Source organism: Camelus ferus, chromosome 26 (assembly GCF_009834535.1).
Source record: "Camelus ferus isolate YT-003-E chromosome 26, BCGSAC_Cfer_1.0, whole genome shotgun sequence".
In the NCBI taxonomy this organism is placed as follows: Eukaryota; Metazoa; Chordata; class Mammalia; order Artiodactyla; family Camelidae; genus Camelus; species Camelus ferus.
In genome coordinates this window covers 23,812,242-23,830,607 of record NC_045721.1, presented here as the reverse complement: position 1 = coordinate 23,830,607, position 18,366 = coordinate 23,812,242, and the positions used below count along the sequence as shown (strand labels likewise).

At 49.1% G+C, this 18,366-nt stretch overlaps 2 protein-coding genes across 4 annotated transcripts in view; one reads left to right on the top strand and one right to left on the bottom strand.

Annotated features, from left to right (window-relative positions):
• Window positions 1-4,340: 4,340 nt before the first annotated feature.
• The window catches only part of LOC116660022, a 15,939-nt gene continuing 1,913 nt past the window's right edge, over window positions 4,341-18,366 (top strand). The window contains exons 1-2 of one of the 3 annotated variants that reach the window (XR_004315375.1): window positions 4,341-4,962; window positions 15,326-15,453. Coding sequence is in view for 2 of the 3 variants with exons in the window: in XM_032468503.1 (XP_032324394.1) it covers window positions 4,469-4,962; window positions 8,456-8,534 (573 nt within the window). In the remaining variant the exon portion in view is untranslated. Of the gene's footprint in view, window positions 4,963-8,455; window positions 8,579-15,325; window positions 15,454-18,366 lie in introns of those variants that run through there. The other 2 variants (XM_032468503.1, XM_032468502.1) reach the window with 2 other exon arrangements.
• XKR5 (XK related 5) overlaps window positions 14,490-18,366 on the bottom strand; it is a 23,285-nt gene continuing 19,408 nt past the window's right edge. Inside the window, exon 7 of the mRNA XM_032468501.1 lies at window positions 14,490-18,050. Coding sequence (XP_032324392.1) covers window positions 16,909-18,050 — 1,142 coding nt within the window. The 3' untranslated portion in view covers window positions 14,490-16,908. The remainder of the gene's footprint in view (window positions 18,051-18,366) is intronic.

The window sequence follows — 18,366 nt, the reverse complement described above, 5'->3', positions numbered from 1 at the left end:
GAATGCCCTTCCTGGGAGTGGACAAAATGATGCAGGCCCATTTTCCATCTGTGATGTCTGCAGTGCTGGGAGGATGGTTCCCACTGGCCGCTGACCAACCTGAGGCCTGTGATTAGATGACTGCTTTCTTTCCACATGGAAAAACCAACCACGTCGAAAGGGAGAGATCACGGTCGTGGAATCCTTTGCATCTCATGATGGACAGAAGCATTTCCTAATTCTTTTCCCTGGAGTCCGACCACCAGAAGGCAAGTCCATCCGATATAACTAGAATTTTCCCCAAAACGCAGCTATTCGACCCAAGTTAGAAAGCACTGTTAGCGTCACTCACACTGGAGCTGCTGTTCAGGGAATGAAGAGGAATGAATCACCTTTGCATAGCCCATTCAACGAGAACTCCCCACTCCTCTCCCCCGGCCCCCGGCAACCACCAGTCTACTTCCTATCCCTACGGATTTGACTCCTCTAGGGACCTCACATAAGTGGAATCATACGGTATTTGTCCTTGTGTGTCTGGCTTATTTCTCTGAGCGTGATGTCCTCAGGGTTCATCCACGTTGTAGGGTGGGTCAGAATGTTCTTTCTTTTTAAGGCTCAGTAATATTCCACTGTATTGGGAGACCACATGTGTTTATCTGTCCATCCTTTGGTGGGCACGTGAGTCGGCTCCACCTCTTGGCTGTGGCGTATCTTTCTGAAGACCTCACTCACCCCAGGACCGCGCGCTCTGGGGTGTTTTATCCTTTTCACAAATTGCCAGGTATGGTTACTAGTGTAAAGTTGCCATTTATAAACACTGCTTTTTCCTTAAAGATGACTTCAGCTCATGGAACTAAAAAAAAAGACAAATAGCAAGAGAATGATAAAGCCAGCATTTGTGAGTGGAGTCACGCCCTGGGGGGCGGTGGGATGGGTGTAAGTGGGTGGTGAGGACCGAGCTCTCGGGGGAAGCAGCGGCCCCACTGGGATCACTGTATCATGTGCACCCCTTTTTTATATAGCAAATAGGAAAGCAGTAATATGGGGAAAATTTCTCCAGCCTAGTAGTTTTCCACGTTGGCTCTGAGTTGAGGTTACGGTATGGATTATGGACAGACTTGGCTGAATTTCACCTAGTTTTGTCACAGGAAGTGACCACCTGGAGCTCCCTGGCAGGTGGGCGGAGTGGGGAGGCTGTCTTCCCTCCCTCCCAGCTGTCTCTCCCTTGGAGAACACTGCGCTTTTCCGAGTCTCAGCTGAGCCTCCAGTACCCAGGCAGCCAGGTTCAGATACAGCCACAGGCTGCGGTCTTCCCAGAGGGTCATCTCCACTCTCTGTCACCTCTGGAGAGGTGGCCTCTGGGCTCATCAGTGACCACCCCTGTGAGCCCTCAATCCCATCCCTCACATCCCATGTTCTTGGCTTCATGGAGAGAAGCAAGAACACTTCAGCCCTGGGTATCTGGGAGGAGCACGTGGTCCCCAGCCCTGGCTTCCTCTGCAGCCCAGGGTCCATGGGACATCTGACTGGACGGGAGAGTGCGGTCAACTGGCGGGCGTGAAGCTGGCCAGAAGCTTTCTCCCCGGTGCAGCCCACCGCCTCCTCCTTGACGACATACCCTTCCTCCTCCTTACAGCTTCTGGTACAGCTGCCTCTCCTGCTCCCTGTGCCCATCAGGTGTTCGTGGGCTGTTATCACCTGCCCTTCCCTCGTGGTCCCAATTTAGTGAAATTCTGCAGATTTAGCCAGAATCGTCTTCCTTCATAAATCAGTCCTTTATGATCAGTCATTTTTGGGCTGCCCATTAGACTGTCTCCACCATGCACGCTCTCACACACACACACACTCACTCACACTCAAACATACACACACATATACTCAAACATACTCTAACACATATACACACACACAGGCTCCCATGCTGTCTCATACTCACTTGTTCTCACACGCACACGTGGGCACCATCCCTTATCTCTCACTCCATCACACACTCTTCTCTCCAGGTTTCAGAGTCTGTACAAGAGTCAACTCAGGTCCCTCGAAAGCCAAGAAAACTATGATTTGACTAACCCCACTAGAATTCTTGCCAGTCAGATTTTTAAAACCACAGTTCATTCTGATGCCTTAACTCCTTCATTCTCACAGATGCTACGGTCATTAGGAGGAAATAATTTTTCTTAATGACTAAGCGGTGATGCCCAACATCATAAGTGAGGACAGGGCAGCATATCATGAGGCTGGACAAAGACTACAGTTCAAAATACGAAGTATGATTTGTGCTGCATGCCTATCACTGTTGCACCATCATAAAGTCGAAAAATTTTAAGTAGAATCATTGTAATGGGGACTGTCTGTATATAAATCTAGATAGATAATTTTCTTATTTTTAAAATATTTTGTGGGGAGGTCATTAGGTCTATTTATTATTATTATATATATATTATTTATAAATAAATATATATATATATTTTATTAAAAATACAAATATATATATAAATGGAGGTACTGGGGATTGAACCCAGGACCACATGCATGCTAGGCATGTGCTCTACTAATTGAGCTACATCATCCCCCACCTCCTGATAGATACTTTTCTTTGTCCATTCATCCTTTGATGGACACTTAGGTTGTTTCCATGTCTTGGCTGTTATAAATAATGCCACAATGAACATGGGGGTGCATTTTAGAGCAGTTTTATATTTTAGAGCAGTTTTCGGTTCACAGCAAAATTGAGAGGAAGGTGCAGAGGGTTTGCATATACTGCTCCCCCACCCCGTGCACTTGACTCAAGTGTTTAACGCAGGAACCGCGACAGTTTGGTGAGAATTCAAAGGCCTGTTTGTGTGGTTACTTGGCACAGATCCCAGTCCCCAAGGAGGCCTTTTTAACTGGGGACACGGAGGGAGATGAAGCCCTAAAGGCAATTACCCACCTGGAGAGAGTGAGACTAGTGGATTAGGGAGCTGACTATGCAAATCCATCTGCATCTGTCTTGGTGCTGACCAGGTGGGGCTGCTGGTGTCAGGACCACTGAGCAGCATCGCATCGCATCGCATCGCAGGAGCTGTACTTTGCAGCAGGCATCTGGCTGAGGGGAGAGACGAGCTAAAACCCAACCAGATGGAGAGACTTTTCCTGACATGTACGAGGGGGCCACGGGAGCTCGTGGTGGCTCAAATCTGAGCACCTGCCCTGCGGCAAGGGCAGGGGACCTGGGAAAAGAGTTAAGGGCTGACTATCTAGAGAGGGGAAGAATCTAACCACTAGGAGGAACTTTACTGCTACAGTATTTCAATTTCGTTTCTTTCTTTCTTCCTTTTTTGGGTAACTAATATTTATTGCCAGTTTAACACACTAAACACCCTGGTAGGCACCTTCCTTGTGTGAACTCAAAACCACTTACAACCTCCCTGCAAGACAGGTGTTAGTGTTTGTCCTACTTCTTGGGTGAGGAGACTGAGGCTAGAGGCAGGGAACCCGGCCAAGGTCACAGCAGACCCTCTAGGCTTGCAAGCCAAACACTGCCCTTTGCATCTGCCTGCCCCTTATGGAGGTCAAGGTTCCTGCTGCTCAATGATGCATTTATTTTCCACCCTGAGTTTATAGATATTGTGTACATTTTCAGATAAAAATAGCATCGTTCTGTGAGATGGCCAAGGGATGATGAGAAAGTATCTTGAAAGTTGCCAAGTGTTACAAAGATGGTATTTTAAACAACCTCTTTATACATTATTGCAGAAAGTGTTATTGTTTCTATTATTAGAATGCAGTGAACATGTCCTAGAATTGCTTTTTTTTCTTTTTTGGGGTAAGGACTGACTTGGATATGCGGGAAGGGAAAGGAAAAAAATTCTTCTCTGACTAGCTCTCTAAACAGAGGATATCTAAGTCTTAGCAGCAGGTAACTGTGATGCCTCCAGACACAAATAAGCCTCACTGGAAGAATCTGCTTAAAAAAAAATGCTACTGCCCAGGTGGCCTCCTTGCTTTTTCATTGCAGACATTGAAAAATCATTTATTCAATGCATGCATATTGAGGGCTTAGGGTATTAGTGCCAGGCACGGCCCGAAGTCCTGGGGTGCTGTGGGGAACAAGGCGGGTGAGGCCCTGGCTGCCCAGGGCTCACATCTGATGCAGAGATCGTGACACAGGAAAAAAAATGTGGGGCAAGAGGATGGCAGTGTCCCAGGTCTTGGTTGAATCCCTGGGATGTTTGCCGCCAAGTGTGAGTCCTTGGCTTTGTGCAGGAAAGAACTGAAGGGCGAGCCACAGTTGAGTAAAGGTAGATTTATTCAGAGAGATACGCACCCCACAGACAGAGTGCGGCCACCAGGTGCGGGTGGTTAGTTTTTATGGGCTTGGCAAATTTTAGGCTAACAAGTGGGAGGATTATAAGGGCTACTTTGGGGAAGGGGCGAGATTCCCAGGAACTGGGCCACCACCCACTTTTGGGCCTTTTATGATCCCCTTTGAACTCTCACGGCGCCCATGGGCGTCCCACTCGCCACGGTAATACATTACCGGAGGGAAGAGCAGGTCTCCCGGAAGTCGAATCTCCCGCCCTCTTCAGCCGCAAGACCTGCTGGGAGTCGAATCTCCCGCCTTCTTGGCCGCAAGGCCTGCTGGGAGTCGAATCTCCCGCCTTCTTGGCTGCAAGGCCTGCTGGGAGTCGAATCTCCCGCCCTCTTGGCCGCAAGGCCTGCTGGGAGTCAAATCGCCCGCCCTCTTGGCCGCAAGGCCTGCTGGGAGTCGAATCTCCCGCCTTCTTGGCCGCAAGGCCTGCTGGGAGTGAATCACGCCATCTTGGTGGTAACCGCTGCGTCCGAACCTCAGCGCTGTGCTCTTCCCCGACCCTCCTGTCTTGGACACCGTCGCTTGTGCAGCGACACCCTCATGGCGCGGAGAACCGGCGGCGGATGTTCTTCAGCCCCGCTCTGGGAGCTCATCGCTGCTCCTGGCAGCGCAGGGACCGGTCTCAGGAGGTAAGCGGTTTTCCCTCCTCGCCCGCTGGGCTCTGGTCGGTTTCTGCTCTGACTGCAGACCGGGCTGTTTTCGGTCGGGCGGGGCTGAGGGCGTCCAGGGGCGGCTTTGACCCGCGTCCTGCTCTCAGCTCACCTTCCAGGTGAGGAGGGCCGGCGGGCGGGTCACAGCTGTCGGGAGATAACACGCCGTCAGGGGGAAGTCAGCACCTTCGCCTGAGGAAAGCGGACAGCGCTCAGCCCCGACGCCTTTGCGTGGCGCTTAGTCGGAGCCTTTCCAAATGCTGGGGACTCTCGAAGTGAAGGGAAAGGAAGGCAGCGGGGCCCTCATCACCCCCGGCAGGGCAGCTGGGTGAAAGCGGGAGATGGTGGAAAGGGAGTCACTTTCCCAGCCCGCATTGTTACGGCCGCAGCGAGGGCACCAGCAGGGGCCTGTTCGGAATCCCGAGTGTGTTGCCTGAGCCTCCTGTCTGGGCCGGAGCAGCGCCATCCCAGCCCGGAATGGCGCTGCGGGGGAGGCGGGAGCCGCAGCCGGGGCCACTTGGACGCCTCATGTTTTCCTCTGGCCCCGCTGCGGTCCCCACCCCTGGAGGCTGTGCTCGCTGGAGCCGCTCCCAGGGGACCGAACTTTCTCCCAGGGCTGGAAGACTTTCCTCGGTGTGTGATGCTGGAAGCGTCCCAACTGAGCCGGGAGGAGGCCCGCCAGGGCCCGCCTGTCTGTCCTTCCTCACAGGCCTGTGGAGAGTGTGGTCCCTTGAGATACCTGTCTCTCTGGCCTCAGGCCTCCGAGGAAGGACGGAGGCGAGGCCGTCTGCCCTGCTTGCTGAAGCCAGAGCGCTTCCTGTGCATTTGCTGGGCATGTTCTGTGAGACTGGTTTGTATTCAGTGGGTGCTTTCCTTGGCCTGCCACCAAAACACAGCTTGCCTGGAGGTAGAGGAAACCAATTTGTTAACAATTCTCAGAAAAAAAGAGGCCAGGGCGGGTAAGGGGTAGAATCTAGAGGCAAAATCCCAGGGTAAAGACCACAGCTGAGTGAGAGACCCTGGTCCAGGCCCTGCCTTTGCCTTCTGGTCTGGCCACAAGCCCTCATGCCCTTCAAGGCCTCCTCCACCAGGAAGCCTTCCTGCGGTCTCCATCTTATTACCAGCACTCTGCTCTACAGGATGCGTCCTTCACAGCCATGAGCTGGATTCACGGTTTTGATTTGCTTTTATACTTGTTAAGACAGTGTAACCCTCCCTCCAAGAACCTGCTCTCAGGCCACTGGGGTAAACATTCCCTAAGTCCAGGGCGTTTTGGACTGTTCTTGTTCTTCTTAATAGCATTTATTTTTTTAGAGCAGTTTTAGGTTCACAGCAAACTTGAGTAGAAGGTGCAGAGATTCCCCATGTATCCCCTGACCTCTCTACACACAGACTCCCACCAAGCACCTCCTGAACCAGACAGTTCATTTGTTTCAATCAGTGAACCTCCAGTGACACATCATCACCACCCAGAGTCCATAGTTTATAATTAAGGTCCACTCTTGGTGTTGTACATCCTATGGATTTGGACAAATGTACAACGGAATGTGTCCACCTTTATAGCATCATACAGAGTATTTTCATTGCCTTAAAAATCCTGTTTCACCTATTCATCCTTCCCACCCTCCACCCTCTGAAGACTGCTGATTTTTTCGTCTCTGTAGTTTTGCCTTTTCTAGAATGTCATATAGTTGGACTCCTACAGTATGTAGCCTTTTCAGGTTGGCTTCCTTTGCTTTGTCATATGCATTAAAGGTTCCTCCATGCCTTTTTGTGGCTTGATAGCTCATTTCTTTGTATCATTGATTAATATTCCATTGTCTGGGCGTACTAGGTTTAATTATCCATTCACATACTGAGTGACATCTTGGTTGCTTCCAGGTTTTGGCAACTGTGAATAAGGATATAAACATCTGTGTACAGATTTTTGTGTGGACATAAGTTTTCAGCTCTGGGTGGATACCTAAGAGTGTAAGTGCTGGTTTGTGTGATAGGAGTATGTTTCATTTGTAATGAAAGCACCAAACTGTCTTCCAAAGTGGCTGCACCACTTTGCATCCCCACCAGCAGTGAGTGAGTGTTCCTACTGCTCCACACCCTCACCTGCATTTGGCGATGTCAGTGTACAGATCTGGTCGTTTTCATAGGGGTGTGGGGTATCTCCCTGCTGTTTTAATTTGCATTTTCCTGATGACGTAGGATGTGTGGAGCATCTTCTTTCATGTGTTCATTTGCCATCGGAGCATCTTTCTTCCCACACAGTGACAGTGTCTTCCTGGGCAGTCACTGGGATCTGGGTATGGGCCTTGCTGTCATGTTCCTTATTTCTGAAATTAGATTGTGTCTCCTAAGTCAGAACGTGGCCCTGAAGGGTCTGGGCATGGCAGGGTGAGTGAGAGCTCGTCCGCTTGTGTGGTCACATAGAGGCTCCTTCACCCAGGGGAGCCTCAGGCTCATCAGCTGTGAGGTGGGGAGAGGACTGGGGCCTTCTCTAGAGGGCCGTCTCCAGCGGTAGGTGTGTAGAGAAAGTAGCTCAGAGCCCCGTGTGTGGGCAGCCCTCCAGAAAGACCCGTGGGTGGTGACGGTGCTTGAGTCTGCATTTTGGAGGAACGACCAGGTTCCGTTAGTCCAAAGAAGAGCTGAGCTGGGAGGGGGCAGCACCTGTCATTCTCTGGCACCAGGAAGTCTGAAGCCAGCCACCAGGGTGCCTTCTTGTGTTGTTTCATTATGAATATTTTTTCTAAAGCGGGTGCCTAGGAGTTTTGGGTTGATGAGCAAATAGAAAAGGTTAAGACAAACCAACCTTGCCACGGTGGCAGCTTAGTCAGCTCCAGCTCCTGAAGCAAGTATTTGGCTGGAAAAACACAGTTACAACTTGAGAATTAAATTTAGAGATTAAAAGAAATTACCTAATTTTGGGACTTGACCCAGGAATCGAGCTCAGATGTCTGCAAAGAGGTCAGTTGTTTAATAGAAGATGAGTTCCTGTGTCACTTGCTCACTCTCGACTCCAGCCAAGGCCGGTCCTGGCCTGGCTTCTTTCCTCACACCATTAACACACAATTAATGAAATGCTGGAACAGGCCCAGACGAAAATCTTGTTTAGAACACTTCCTCCCCACTTCACCAGCACAAACAACTATTCTGGGCTTGGGCTGTTTTCCAAGTTGGGTTACATGATAATAAACAAGGGGTTTTTGTTTTTGTGTGCGTGTTTTTTTTTGTCAGTGAAATTTTAACTGGGTACTTTGCAAAACATAATTAAAAAATTATTTGGAGAAACCATTAAGTGGAAAAGTTAGAGACGTAAAGAATTGCATGAGGTTATAAAAATGTTTTTCTCTAAGCTCTGTTTATTCCTTGGCATTTGGAAAGACCTGCTTGGACACATTTTTGACCAGTAATATGTGTTCCACTTAGACACTGGGACTTTCTTATATAGGCAATCAATAATTTTCTATCTTGTTTTAAGGATAAAAATGGGAAGTGAAAAGTTCAAGAAATCGATGAACTGGCTTCAGTTTGCTGAGAGATTCAGAATTCATGACTGAGATTTATAAAGTATGTCAACACATTATGAAGAAGTAAATTAACCCAGAATGACAAAATGAAAGGACGGTTCCCATGTAACCTCATAAATTTCCTGCTTGATGCATTTCAAGTCTCTGATTTCTAATAAAATTCTCATGAGAACATAGAATTGCTCCATAAAAACTCCTGAACTCTCCCCATGAGAACCGGCTGGTTTATAAGGGCACATGGGTTCATGGCTGTGGTTTATTTATTAAAAATTTCTCAGTAAATATATCATGGTCCACTGGAGAGAGCCCCGTGATTATGGGGAGGCCGTGTGTCATTTCTGCTGCCCCCAAGTAAGAAGAAAAACAAGAAGAAGCATGTCAAAAACTATGAACCAGGAAAAAACTCGTCTTTTATTTTTTTTTCCCCTATAGAAAGTCTTGTGTGAGCTGCTCCTGGCCTTTACCTTTGGACCAAAAGGCCTCGTAGGAGTTTCCCCTTTGGCTTAGGAAAGTCTGAATGTTTGACAGTGAGCCGCGGGACCCAGAATGGAATCCTGGTCTTTTCCCTCCTGGGGCGCCCTCTCCTGGAGCGTGCCTCCTGGGGGCGCAGGGCAGACAAAGGCTGCCAAGTGCGTATTGCACATTTTGAGGGATTTCAAAGGTCTCAGAGAAAAGATGTATATTTAAATATAGTCACGAACATAACGAGTTCACGGCTTACTCAGCTCTCCCTACATGCCTCCCCACCTGCGAAGGTCATCTTCCCAAACCTTGTGCTTTTTAATCTGTGCCAGATACTTGGCTAAAAGCTTTCTGGGTCTGACCCCACTCGATTCTACACACAATCCTGTAACATGGGCTGTTTCTATTGCCCTCGTTTGAGAGAGGGAAGTTTCACATGGAAAGGTTAGGTTGCTGCTAAGATCACACAGCTCACAAGGGATGGAATGGTGACTTGAACCCAGGTAGACTGACTGCAGTGCTGGCCCACTAACCACCAAACTGGACTTGGAGGGGGATGCCTGACTCCTGGGAGCCTTGCCAGGTCTTACCCTACTCACCCAAGATCCAGTTTAAACAAACTCATAGGTTCAGGTCTAACATTTGCAAAGCACCTGTACTGGTTTAAACACGGTGCTGACCTATTCACAGGCAGGCTCCATGTGACCCTCAGAGCCAGCCTGTGAGGGGGACAAGCCCACTGCTCTTTGTGCGACTGCCCTCCCCTGACAGTACTCGCGAGCGGGACCTCCTGTGTCCGGCACTTGGTGGGGGGGCCTGGCAAACACAGGTGCTTGATTAAACATTTTGAGAGCTAAAAATAGGTTTTGGTTCATGGCTGAGAAGAGAGAATAATTAAGAAATTCTTAAAAAACAGACTTTTAAAGAGCAGTTTTAGACTCAGCAAAATTGAGAAAAAGGTACAGAGATTTCTCATGTACACGCTACACTCACATGCACAGCCTCCTCTGTTACAGCATCCCCCCCAGGTGGTACACTTGTTACAGGTGATGACGCTGCCCATGTCATCATCACCCAGAGTCCATGTTGGCACTCGGGTCACTCGGTGTTGTCCACTCTATGGCTTTGGACAGCAGCACAGTGACGTGTATTCACCACCATGGCATCATGCAGAGGAATTTCACGGCCCTAAAAATCCTGTGTTCCACTTACTCATCCCTCTCTCCGTCCCCCAACCACTGGCAACCACTAATCTTTTTACTTTTTTGTCTTTTCCAGATGTCAGAGTTGGAATCACACAGTATGTAGTCTTTTCAGATTGGCGTCCCTTTGTCGTATGCATTTAAGGCTCTTCTGTGTCTTTTCATGGCTTGGTAGCTTACTTCTTTTTAGTGCTGAATAGCATTCTGTTGTCTGAGAAAAGTATAGTTTTTGCCTCATAGAAATGAAAAGCCCTTTCTAGATCCATGGGATTTAGCCTGATCATGGGAGCTGGGGACACCTCGGAACTGGTGGCACATTCCAAATTCACTGTCCCTGAAAAGATACAGAAATGGCTTTTTTTTTTTTCCTTAATGACAGTAGCAATGGCAGCCTGACTCATGGGTCTCCATGATAAAATCGCCCTTTGGTGCAATATATACAATATGGGCATGCAGGAATTGTGTGCGTCTGTCCCATGAACAAGCTTCATGAATAAGACGTGTCATAAATGCTGACTTCAAATATAAGGGCACTTGCTATTGACAGTGGACCTTCGTGGTGCTCCTTCTATGGGAAGGAGTTAAGCTCTGTGCTCAACACCTAGTTTATCCCAGTAAACCCTTAGGTACGTGCCTCACAAGGGCGGACTGTCAGCTGGCTGGAAAAATGCAAAGATCCTGCCTGCATAGACTCTCAGAGCTGGTGGTGCTGTTCATGTGGGGCATTGGTGTGCATCGCTGAAATCAACAAATGAAAACTCGGCCCACTAAACTTACACTTCAAGGGATGAGAGATGGAGCATTAACTAGAAGGGGGGCTCCTGGCTGGGATGTGGGTGGATGGAGGGGCGAGGGCGCCACCTACTGAGTTCACACAGCCCTGCCTGTGCGCGGAGCCAGTGTGCAGCTTGAGTCCTCCATCTGCTGCCCCGTTCGCTCTGAGAACAAAACACGATGTGAAGTATGCTTAACACCACAACATACATCTATGGAAATAGCCCCCACAGCGCGTCTTCATTGCAAAAGTCAGCAAGATCTTCAGACACTTAATGCATTAAAATGTCCGTGGGATGTGGAGCTCTACTAAGAATGGGCTTTTTGCAACTTAGAATTACGGCTAAACTTTGTCATCAATTAAGTGAGAAAAGAAGGCGGTTGGCCATGTATTTCAAACCCAAGTCAAAACTAGGCCAGATTAAGCTTTTAGCTGATAGTTATTTAAAATAAATGACTCAAAATCCTGAAAGTTTTTGTAACCTTACAAAATGCAACTTGGACCTTTGTCCACCTAGCTCCATTACTCAGATTAACCACATTACTTCCTGACTGCTGGGGAAAAATATTGACCTCCAAATTCTTTAGACGTTTGAGAAAGGAAAGTGGGGTCTGAATATCTAAGGAAAACTTTCTATCATTTGTTTTGCAACAGCTGTCACTTAAAGCAAACACGTGATCGGCAACCAGAATCAATCTCGTTCCCTCCAGCATTCCTAGAAGTTCTGGGGTTATAAGAGGGGAAGGCTGGGACCTAACATTTTTGGAATTCCTGTTTAGTTTGTTAGTTGTTTCATAAGGGCCATTTTATCGTAGGTCCTGACCATCACCCTGTGAGCTTACAAGGCCCGAGAAGGGTCTCTGCCCTCACCCCCTCTCCCTGCTGGGCTCCATGGAGGAGGTTTTTGCTCCTTATGCCTTACAAGGTCACAAGACTGTGGCAAGATGCCCCGAAGTGAGTTTATGGCTTTGGAGCAATTACTGTAAAACTTTTTAGTAAAAACAAGCTTGAACCCCCATCAGGATCCGGGATGCACTTGCTCTGGGGTAAGTCAGTATCCCAGGGGTGGTGGTGTCTCCCTTGTTCCATGGCCTTGGGAACAGCAGCCCCCCAACTACACGGGGTGACTCTCAGGCTCCACCCTCTTTGGGGGGCGGCTGGGATGCGCAAACAGAAGAACTCTGCCCCTTGGGTAACACAGTTCATCTCCATTGCCTTATGGTCATACACAAGTAACTCTATAAACTAGCCAGACTGACTAACAGTATCCCTGATTCACAGACGAGGAACCTGAGGTCAGAAAGAAGTGATCAGAGAGTAGCCGGAAATAGAGCCAGAGGACAACCCAGGTCTAGTCCCACCCAGTCTCCCATCACACTGCTTCCCTCAAGGGCACGGTGAGCCAAAGCTCATCTCTTCCATGGTTGATCAAATTTCAGGTATAAGGAAAAAAAAAAGGAAATCTGTATTCATTTATCGAGTGTTCCTTCTTTTAAAGTAAAAGGCAAAATGTGTCTTTAAATCCAAAATTCTCAGATCTTGATGACATCCCTAATTGACCTCAATGAGTTATTTTTTTGTTGGTCTGTGTCTTTTAGTTTCAGTTTAAAGGACACACTAAACAAAAATCCATATTGTTTATTCTTCTCCCCTCTTTTCCTTCCCCCACCCATAGCCTTGCCAATTTGTAAACAAATCAGACAAATCCCCAGTGGGCTGGAAACCTGTCCATGGTTTGCTCCAGCTGGAAAGAATTGTGTTCCACCAAGATTTAGACCCCATTTATAATGGAAACCCTGACGGGCAGTGTTGTAATTATAGTCTTGCCATAATGAATGTATCTCTGTGGTCAAAGTTGTGGATTTTTCCATGGTATTTTTCCATGGGAGATTTCCTCCCTCAGAGATGTTAACTTAAAATCTGGATTATAGCTCTGACTTCAGAGCAGGACCTCTCCTGGCATTGGTTTAGCTTAAAGTTGACCGTTATATTGGCTGCGGTAGTCGTGATTAGCGAGGGGGACATTAGTCATACTGATCTTTGCAAGACTGATGAGGGACAGGGGTTTGGTGGTGGAGGGGCTTACTTCAGGAAACGCACATGGTCTCCCAGCTCTAGCCAAGGCGTGTTTCCTCTGCTCCCTGACTGTGTTGTGACATAAAGTAGAAGACGAGTAGGGCGGACAGGTATCAGGGTGACCAGCCGTCCCAACTGGCCTGGGACTATCCAGTTAGCCCTAAAATCTCACATCCCAGGAAACCCCCAGTCTTTGGTCGACCAGGATAGTTGGTCATCTTAAAAAGTATGAAAAATTGAAAATCAAATTTGGGAGGACAGAAAAGTAACAGACTATTTTACACTGAACAACCAGAGTGAGTTTTAACGAAAAGTCTTTGTGGTGCTTAAAAAACCCGAATGTTGTCAGGCTTTCGCTTGAGAACTGACTCAGGAAAGGACTCAAAAGGGATGGAGAAATCTCACACTCGGCACAGCAGAATATAACAGGCGGAACCGAAGACACTGCTGCTCGCTTTGCCTAGCAGTTTCTTAGGCTGATCTGTCCACGGGTCTCTGGAGGCGGGGATGGAACAAGGCAGTTCTCGGTGTGCAGGTCGGCTGGAAGGTGGCTGCCGGGGCCCCTCTCCTCCAGGCCTGTGCTGCAGGCCCTTGACTGCTCAGCAAACTGGGAGAGGATGTGGGAGAGGAGCAGTTCGGGGGGCTGATGTGGGAGCCGGATTTCCCATCTGGGTCTCCACACAGCGCCCTGCTCCAGGGCCGGCTCTCTGGGTCTCCTCTGGGTTCACTCTGAGGACTGTGAAGACCTCTGACTTTTAGGAACTGGTAGGCTGACTGGGGCAGGGAGAAAGGAAGGAGTATGGAAGAAAAACTTAGAAAAAGTGGCCAACACAAGACCCCAAAACATGAGTCAGGGAGCCCTGTGACACCTCTGCACAGGGGGTGAGGAAATGTGTGTCAGATCTCTTCTTGACTTGTAAAACCAGATGCCTTAGGGCATGGATGTTACACACGTCTTTGGAGTTATAAATGCTGAGACTTGAGGAGGAGAATTGAATCTATCTCTGGATTTGTAATTTCAGTAAATCCCTTTGGCAAATGTGTGTTAACTCTTTCTGCTGTTGTAGATTTGACAGCTGTGAAGTCCAGGACTGTGAGATGGAGAACAGGACAGGAGGGAAGGGGGGACTTCCACCTGCTGGGGCAGACCACTGCTCTTCCTTCACCCCACGGAACTTGGGCTTGGCCATGTGACCTGTTGAGGTCACGGAACATGAGCAGGCGTGGCAGTGGTCACCTTTCCAGCCACCCTCTGGGAGTGTCTGGCCGACGTGTCCACTGCCCCTTAACCCTGGGATGTGGAGCACATATGACCTTGACCCACAGCCTGAACAGGAGCCCCCAGATGACACCCAGGCCCCTGAGTGAAAGGTGATTATTGTTTTATGCCACTGAGATGCTATGCTGTTTGCTTTGCATCCAAAGCTGACAAATACACTTGCTTTTAAAGAAGGTACTTAGTCTCATTACATCGTATCTGATTCTTTTCCCCTTGACCACCCCGTGTGTGTTATAAAAGATCTTCAAAGCTGTCTTCATTCTAGGCTCTCTTCTGATGTCAGAGGAGGGCAGAAATGTAAAGCTTCCGTTCTTGTTTCTCTGCTTCTCTTTTTTTTTTTTTAATTGAGGTATAATTGACATATCGCGTTATATTCAGGGGTACAACATGATGGTTCAGTATTTGTACATATTGTGAAACGATCACCACAGTGAGTCTCATTACCATCCTTCAACACAGAGAGTTACACATTTTTTTCCTTTTTTCCTGCTTGTTAATAGAAGAACTTGCAGTGAATTTCGTCACTGTGCCTGCAAAGGCCATGGAAAGATATTAACCAGCAATCCAGAGTGTAAGTAAACTAGATAGATAAAAATAAATCCCTTTATTTTCCTCTTGTGTGAGGGGTGAGGGAAGCAGGGAAAAGCAGACACATTTATAACAGCTGCATCGCAGCTTGGAGGCGCTCGGCTTAGCGGTAAGTCTCTAGGGCTTGTGGAAGATGCCGAGGGTGTTGCTGTGCGGACCTGGGTGGGTACTGTCAGATCTCCCAAGACTGGCTTCCTGTGCTGCCGGGCCCGGGGAGCCCACTTCTGGAGACTGCATGGGGTTCAGAGTCGAGCGGGTTTGATACTGAGGTCTCTTCCCCTGTTGAGAAGGCCTCTGAATAAAATCTGTTTTCACCACACCACACCCAGCCCTCGGGTCAGGACCTAAAAGAGAACGTTGAGCTGGGAAGTCCTTGAAGTTCCTTCATGTTGGACTTTTGACTTTGAGAACTGTGAGAAAGAAATGTCTTCTGTTTAAGCCCCCAGGTTATAGCATCTGGTTACAGCTGACTGCGAGGACTAGACCTGCTGTAAAGCCGCACCTCGTGACTCAGTCATGACTGATGAGTGAGCTCCTCCCAGTGTCCCAGTGCCTGCTGTGTGCCAGGTACTGTGCTGGGCCCTGGAGCTACACAGGTCAGGATTTGCAACTCTTAATTAGCCTTTGGTGCAAGGGCTCATTCAAGTTTAGGAAGAGGTCACTAGAGGGCAGGGAACTGTGGAGTACAGCTGGGGGCAGGCAAGGCTAGGGAAGGCTCTGGAGAGGCCGAGTTTGAGCTGAGTCTTGGAGGATGAGCATGGGGTGGGGGTCTGTTAGGAATCAATGTATAGGCCCAGGCTCCTGGTTGGATGAGAGGCTGCGGAGGAACGAGTGTGCTGTAATAGCACAGTCAGTAACTGTGGGCCATCTTTTGTCCTGTTAATTAACTCTCTGTACTTCGCATTTACCTGTTGTTAACAAAGGTGCTCAGCCACTCATTTGCTATCTCAGGTTGGTTTATGTGGTTGGCAGCAGGGTTGCTGATGATCTGAGAGCTTAGGGCAGAAAACGTACAAGCTCTTACCACGTGTGAACTGAGCTGAGTTACTCTTCACTTCCTTGTTGAGGCTCAGACACTGTCCTGGATCCCAGAGGTGTTTGGAAAAGGTAAAAAGCACCAGCACCAAGCAGGTTGCCCTCCAGGTGCCCTGTCTTTTGCTTCGATAGTTTCTGATTGGACCCCTTTAACCAGCTATAAAGGAAGGCTTGAAAATGATGGAAATAACTATCTACAAATAGCATCTTTAAGGAGAAGAGTTAGAAAGAAACAGAGCAAAGGGGTAAGGGGCACTAATTCCCTTGTTGGCTGAGCTTACATCACAGTCTCACACTGAATGGAGGAGGGATCCGAGTTTGGAAATAAAGGGGACAGAGTCTGAAGCCAGTAGTGGAGAAGAGGGCTCTGACTAGTAACTGCTGGCAGGCCAGCCTGCAGGAAGGACTGTGGGTTTTACAGAATATCAGTCAGGTTCTGCCAAAGAGACAAGGGAACCTCACAATGACACCTGCGTTTTTGTTTACAGTGATACTTTAAGTACACATTTCTCTTCTACTTCCAGACAGGGCTTGCATTACCTTATCACGAGATTTCATAAAATAACGTAGTTAAAATACATTTTCAAACAGAGAAGTTAATAAAATCACTTAGTGTCAGAAGCTAGCTGTAACAAGAACACAGAATAAAATAGGACTCTGGGTTTTACCTTTGAGTTTCCTAGAAACCACAGGAGGGAGAAAAGGAACATGTAGTTTGTAAACAGAAGCAGCCGATACTGATTGAAGCCTTCCTTCCACCTCCCGCACTGTTGGAGAACGGCTCCGTGCATAGGCGTGGCACGTGGTGTCGGCAGGCGATCTGGGAAGGACTCTAACCTGGGGCTGCCCTCATCTCTGGCTGTGCGAGTAGAGGTCGGGGTGGGGGGTGGGGGGCTCAGGTGGACGTGTCAGAAGTGTGATGCCTCCTATCCCGACACCAGTGCCCAGCCTGATCCGCTGGCCTGCTTCTTGCTCCCCTGTGACTGGTCAGATGAAGAAGCTTGCCTCAAACTTGTCCCTCCAGCTGCAGCCCCTGTGGGTGGGCTCGGACTTGGGGGTGGAGGTGAGGCAGGGCTCGTCTGCGGGCCTCAGGCTCACCTTCGGCAGTGAGGTCTGTGAGCCGGCCGTGGCTGCGTGGCTCAGGTCACTTGCCAGCTCCTGCTGCACCCCGTGCTGTGAGCCGCCCGGGGCTCTGCCAGGGCAGCCTGCCCTGCGATGGACGCTTCTCCCTGAGCCCGGGCCTAAGATCGGGCTGATGTTGGCCATGGTGACAGGAGAGGGCTTAGTGGCTGGCAGAGGTGAGGCAGGCTGGGTGGGGCTGTGCCTTCCCATTCTCCTCCCAGAGCGGGACATCTGCAGAGCTGCCGGCCCACCTTCTTGGTGTGAGGACATGGCCCCTTCTGCAGTGGCGCTGAAGTACAGCGTGGAGCTGTCCTGTCCTTCCCCTGCACTGGGCCACCCATCTGCACCCCTCCCCTGCACCTCAGAGACAGCCCCGGCTCCTTCCCCTGGGCTGCCCTCCTGCTGTGTAGCTGACAGCCTCTGGGCAGGAGCTCTGTCATAATGATTGCTGGCAAAAGAGACATAACTTGAGGTTTCCAACAGGTCAGCCTCCACTCTCAGGGCAGCTTGAGACTCAGAGCCTTTCTCTGAGGCTAGAGGTTCAAGGGGTGACAAGGGAAGCTCTTGCTGGGGAAGAGAGGGCTTCCTCTGCTGGTTGCAGTGCTGGCTCACCCCCAACGTAACGGAACAAAAATGGCTAGGATTGTCTTCTCCAAAGACTGCGTAGATCTTAGACACATTTCCTGTTTTCAGGGCAAGTTTCACCAACAGCCAGTGGTGGTGACTGAGGAAAGAGTCCTCCCCAGCAATTTGGCTTTCCAGCCCGGCCTCTGGGGGACCCCACTGTGGGCTGGGGGGCCTCCCCAGACCTGGTAGCTCGTAACTTTCCTCCTGGCCTGTGCCCTGGCTCTCTGGTCTCTCCCCAGCTGGACCCAGGGCCCCGGGAGAAGAGTCTCCCTCTGCTTTATCACTCCCCACAACGCCGCAGGACTTCCGTACAAAGCTGAGCCAGATGTCTGTGGATTTAGGATGTAGCAGGTTGTAATAAATTACCAGCGAGGCACCGCCTACAAAAGAAGAAAAAAAAAAAAGCCCAAGGTTATGTTCTTTGAAATCCTGCATCCTCCCTGGGGTTTGCAGAATTCCATGTTCTAGAATTTTGAGTGGAGTAATATCATTTGGAATTCAAAACAGGACTCTTGTTGGAGCAACAGAATTGGATATTTGGAGGGAAGATTTAGGTACACTCTAGCTCCCATAAACTGCAGGTGTTTCTAGTCTTGGAAATGTAATAAAGTTTAAATCCTATGCATTCTATGACATCTTTGCTGAGGGAGGCTCCATTTAAGTACTGGGTGTGCGTGTGTGTGCATGTGTGACTGA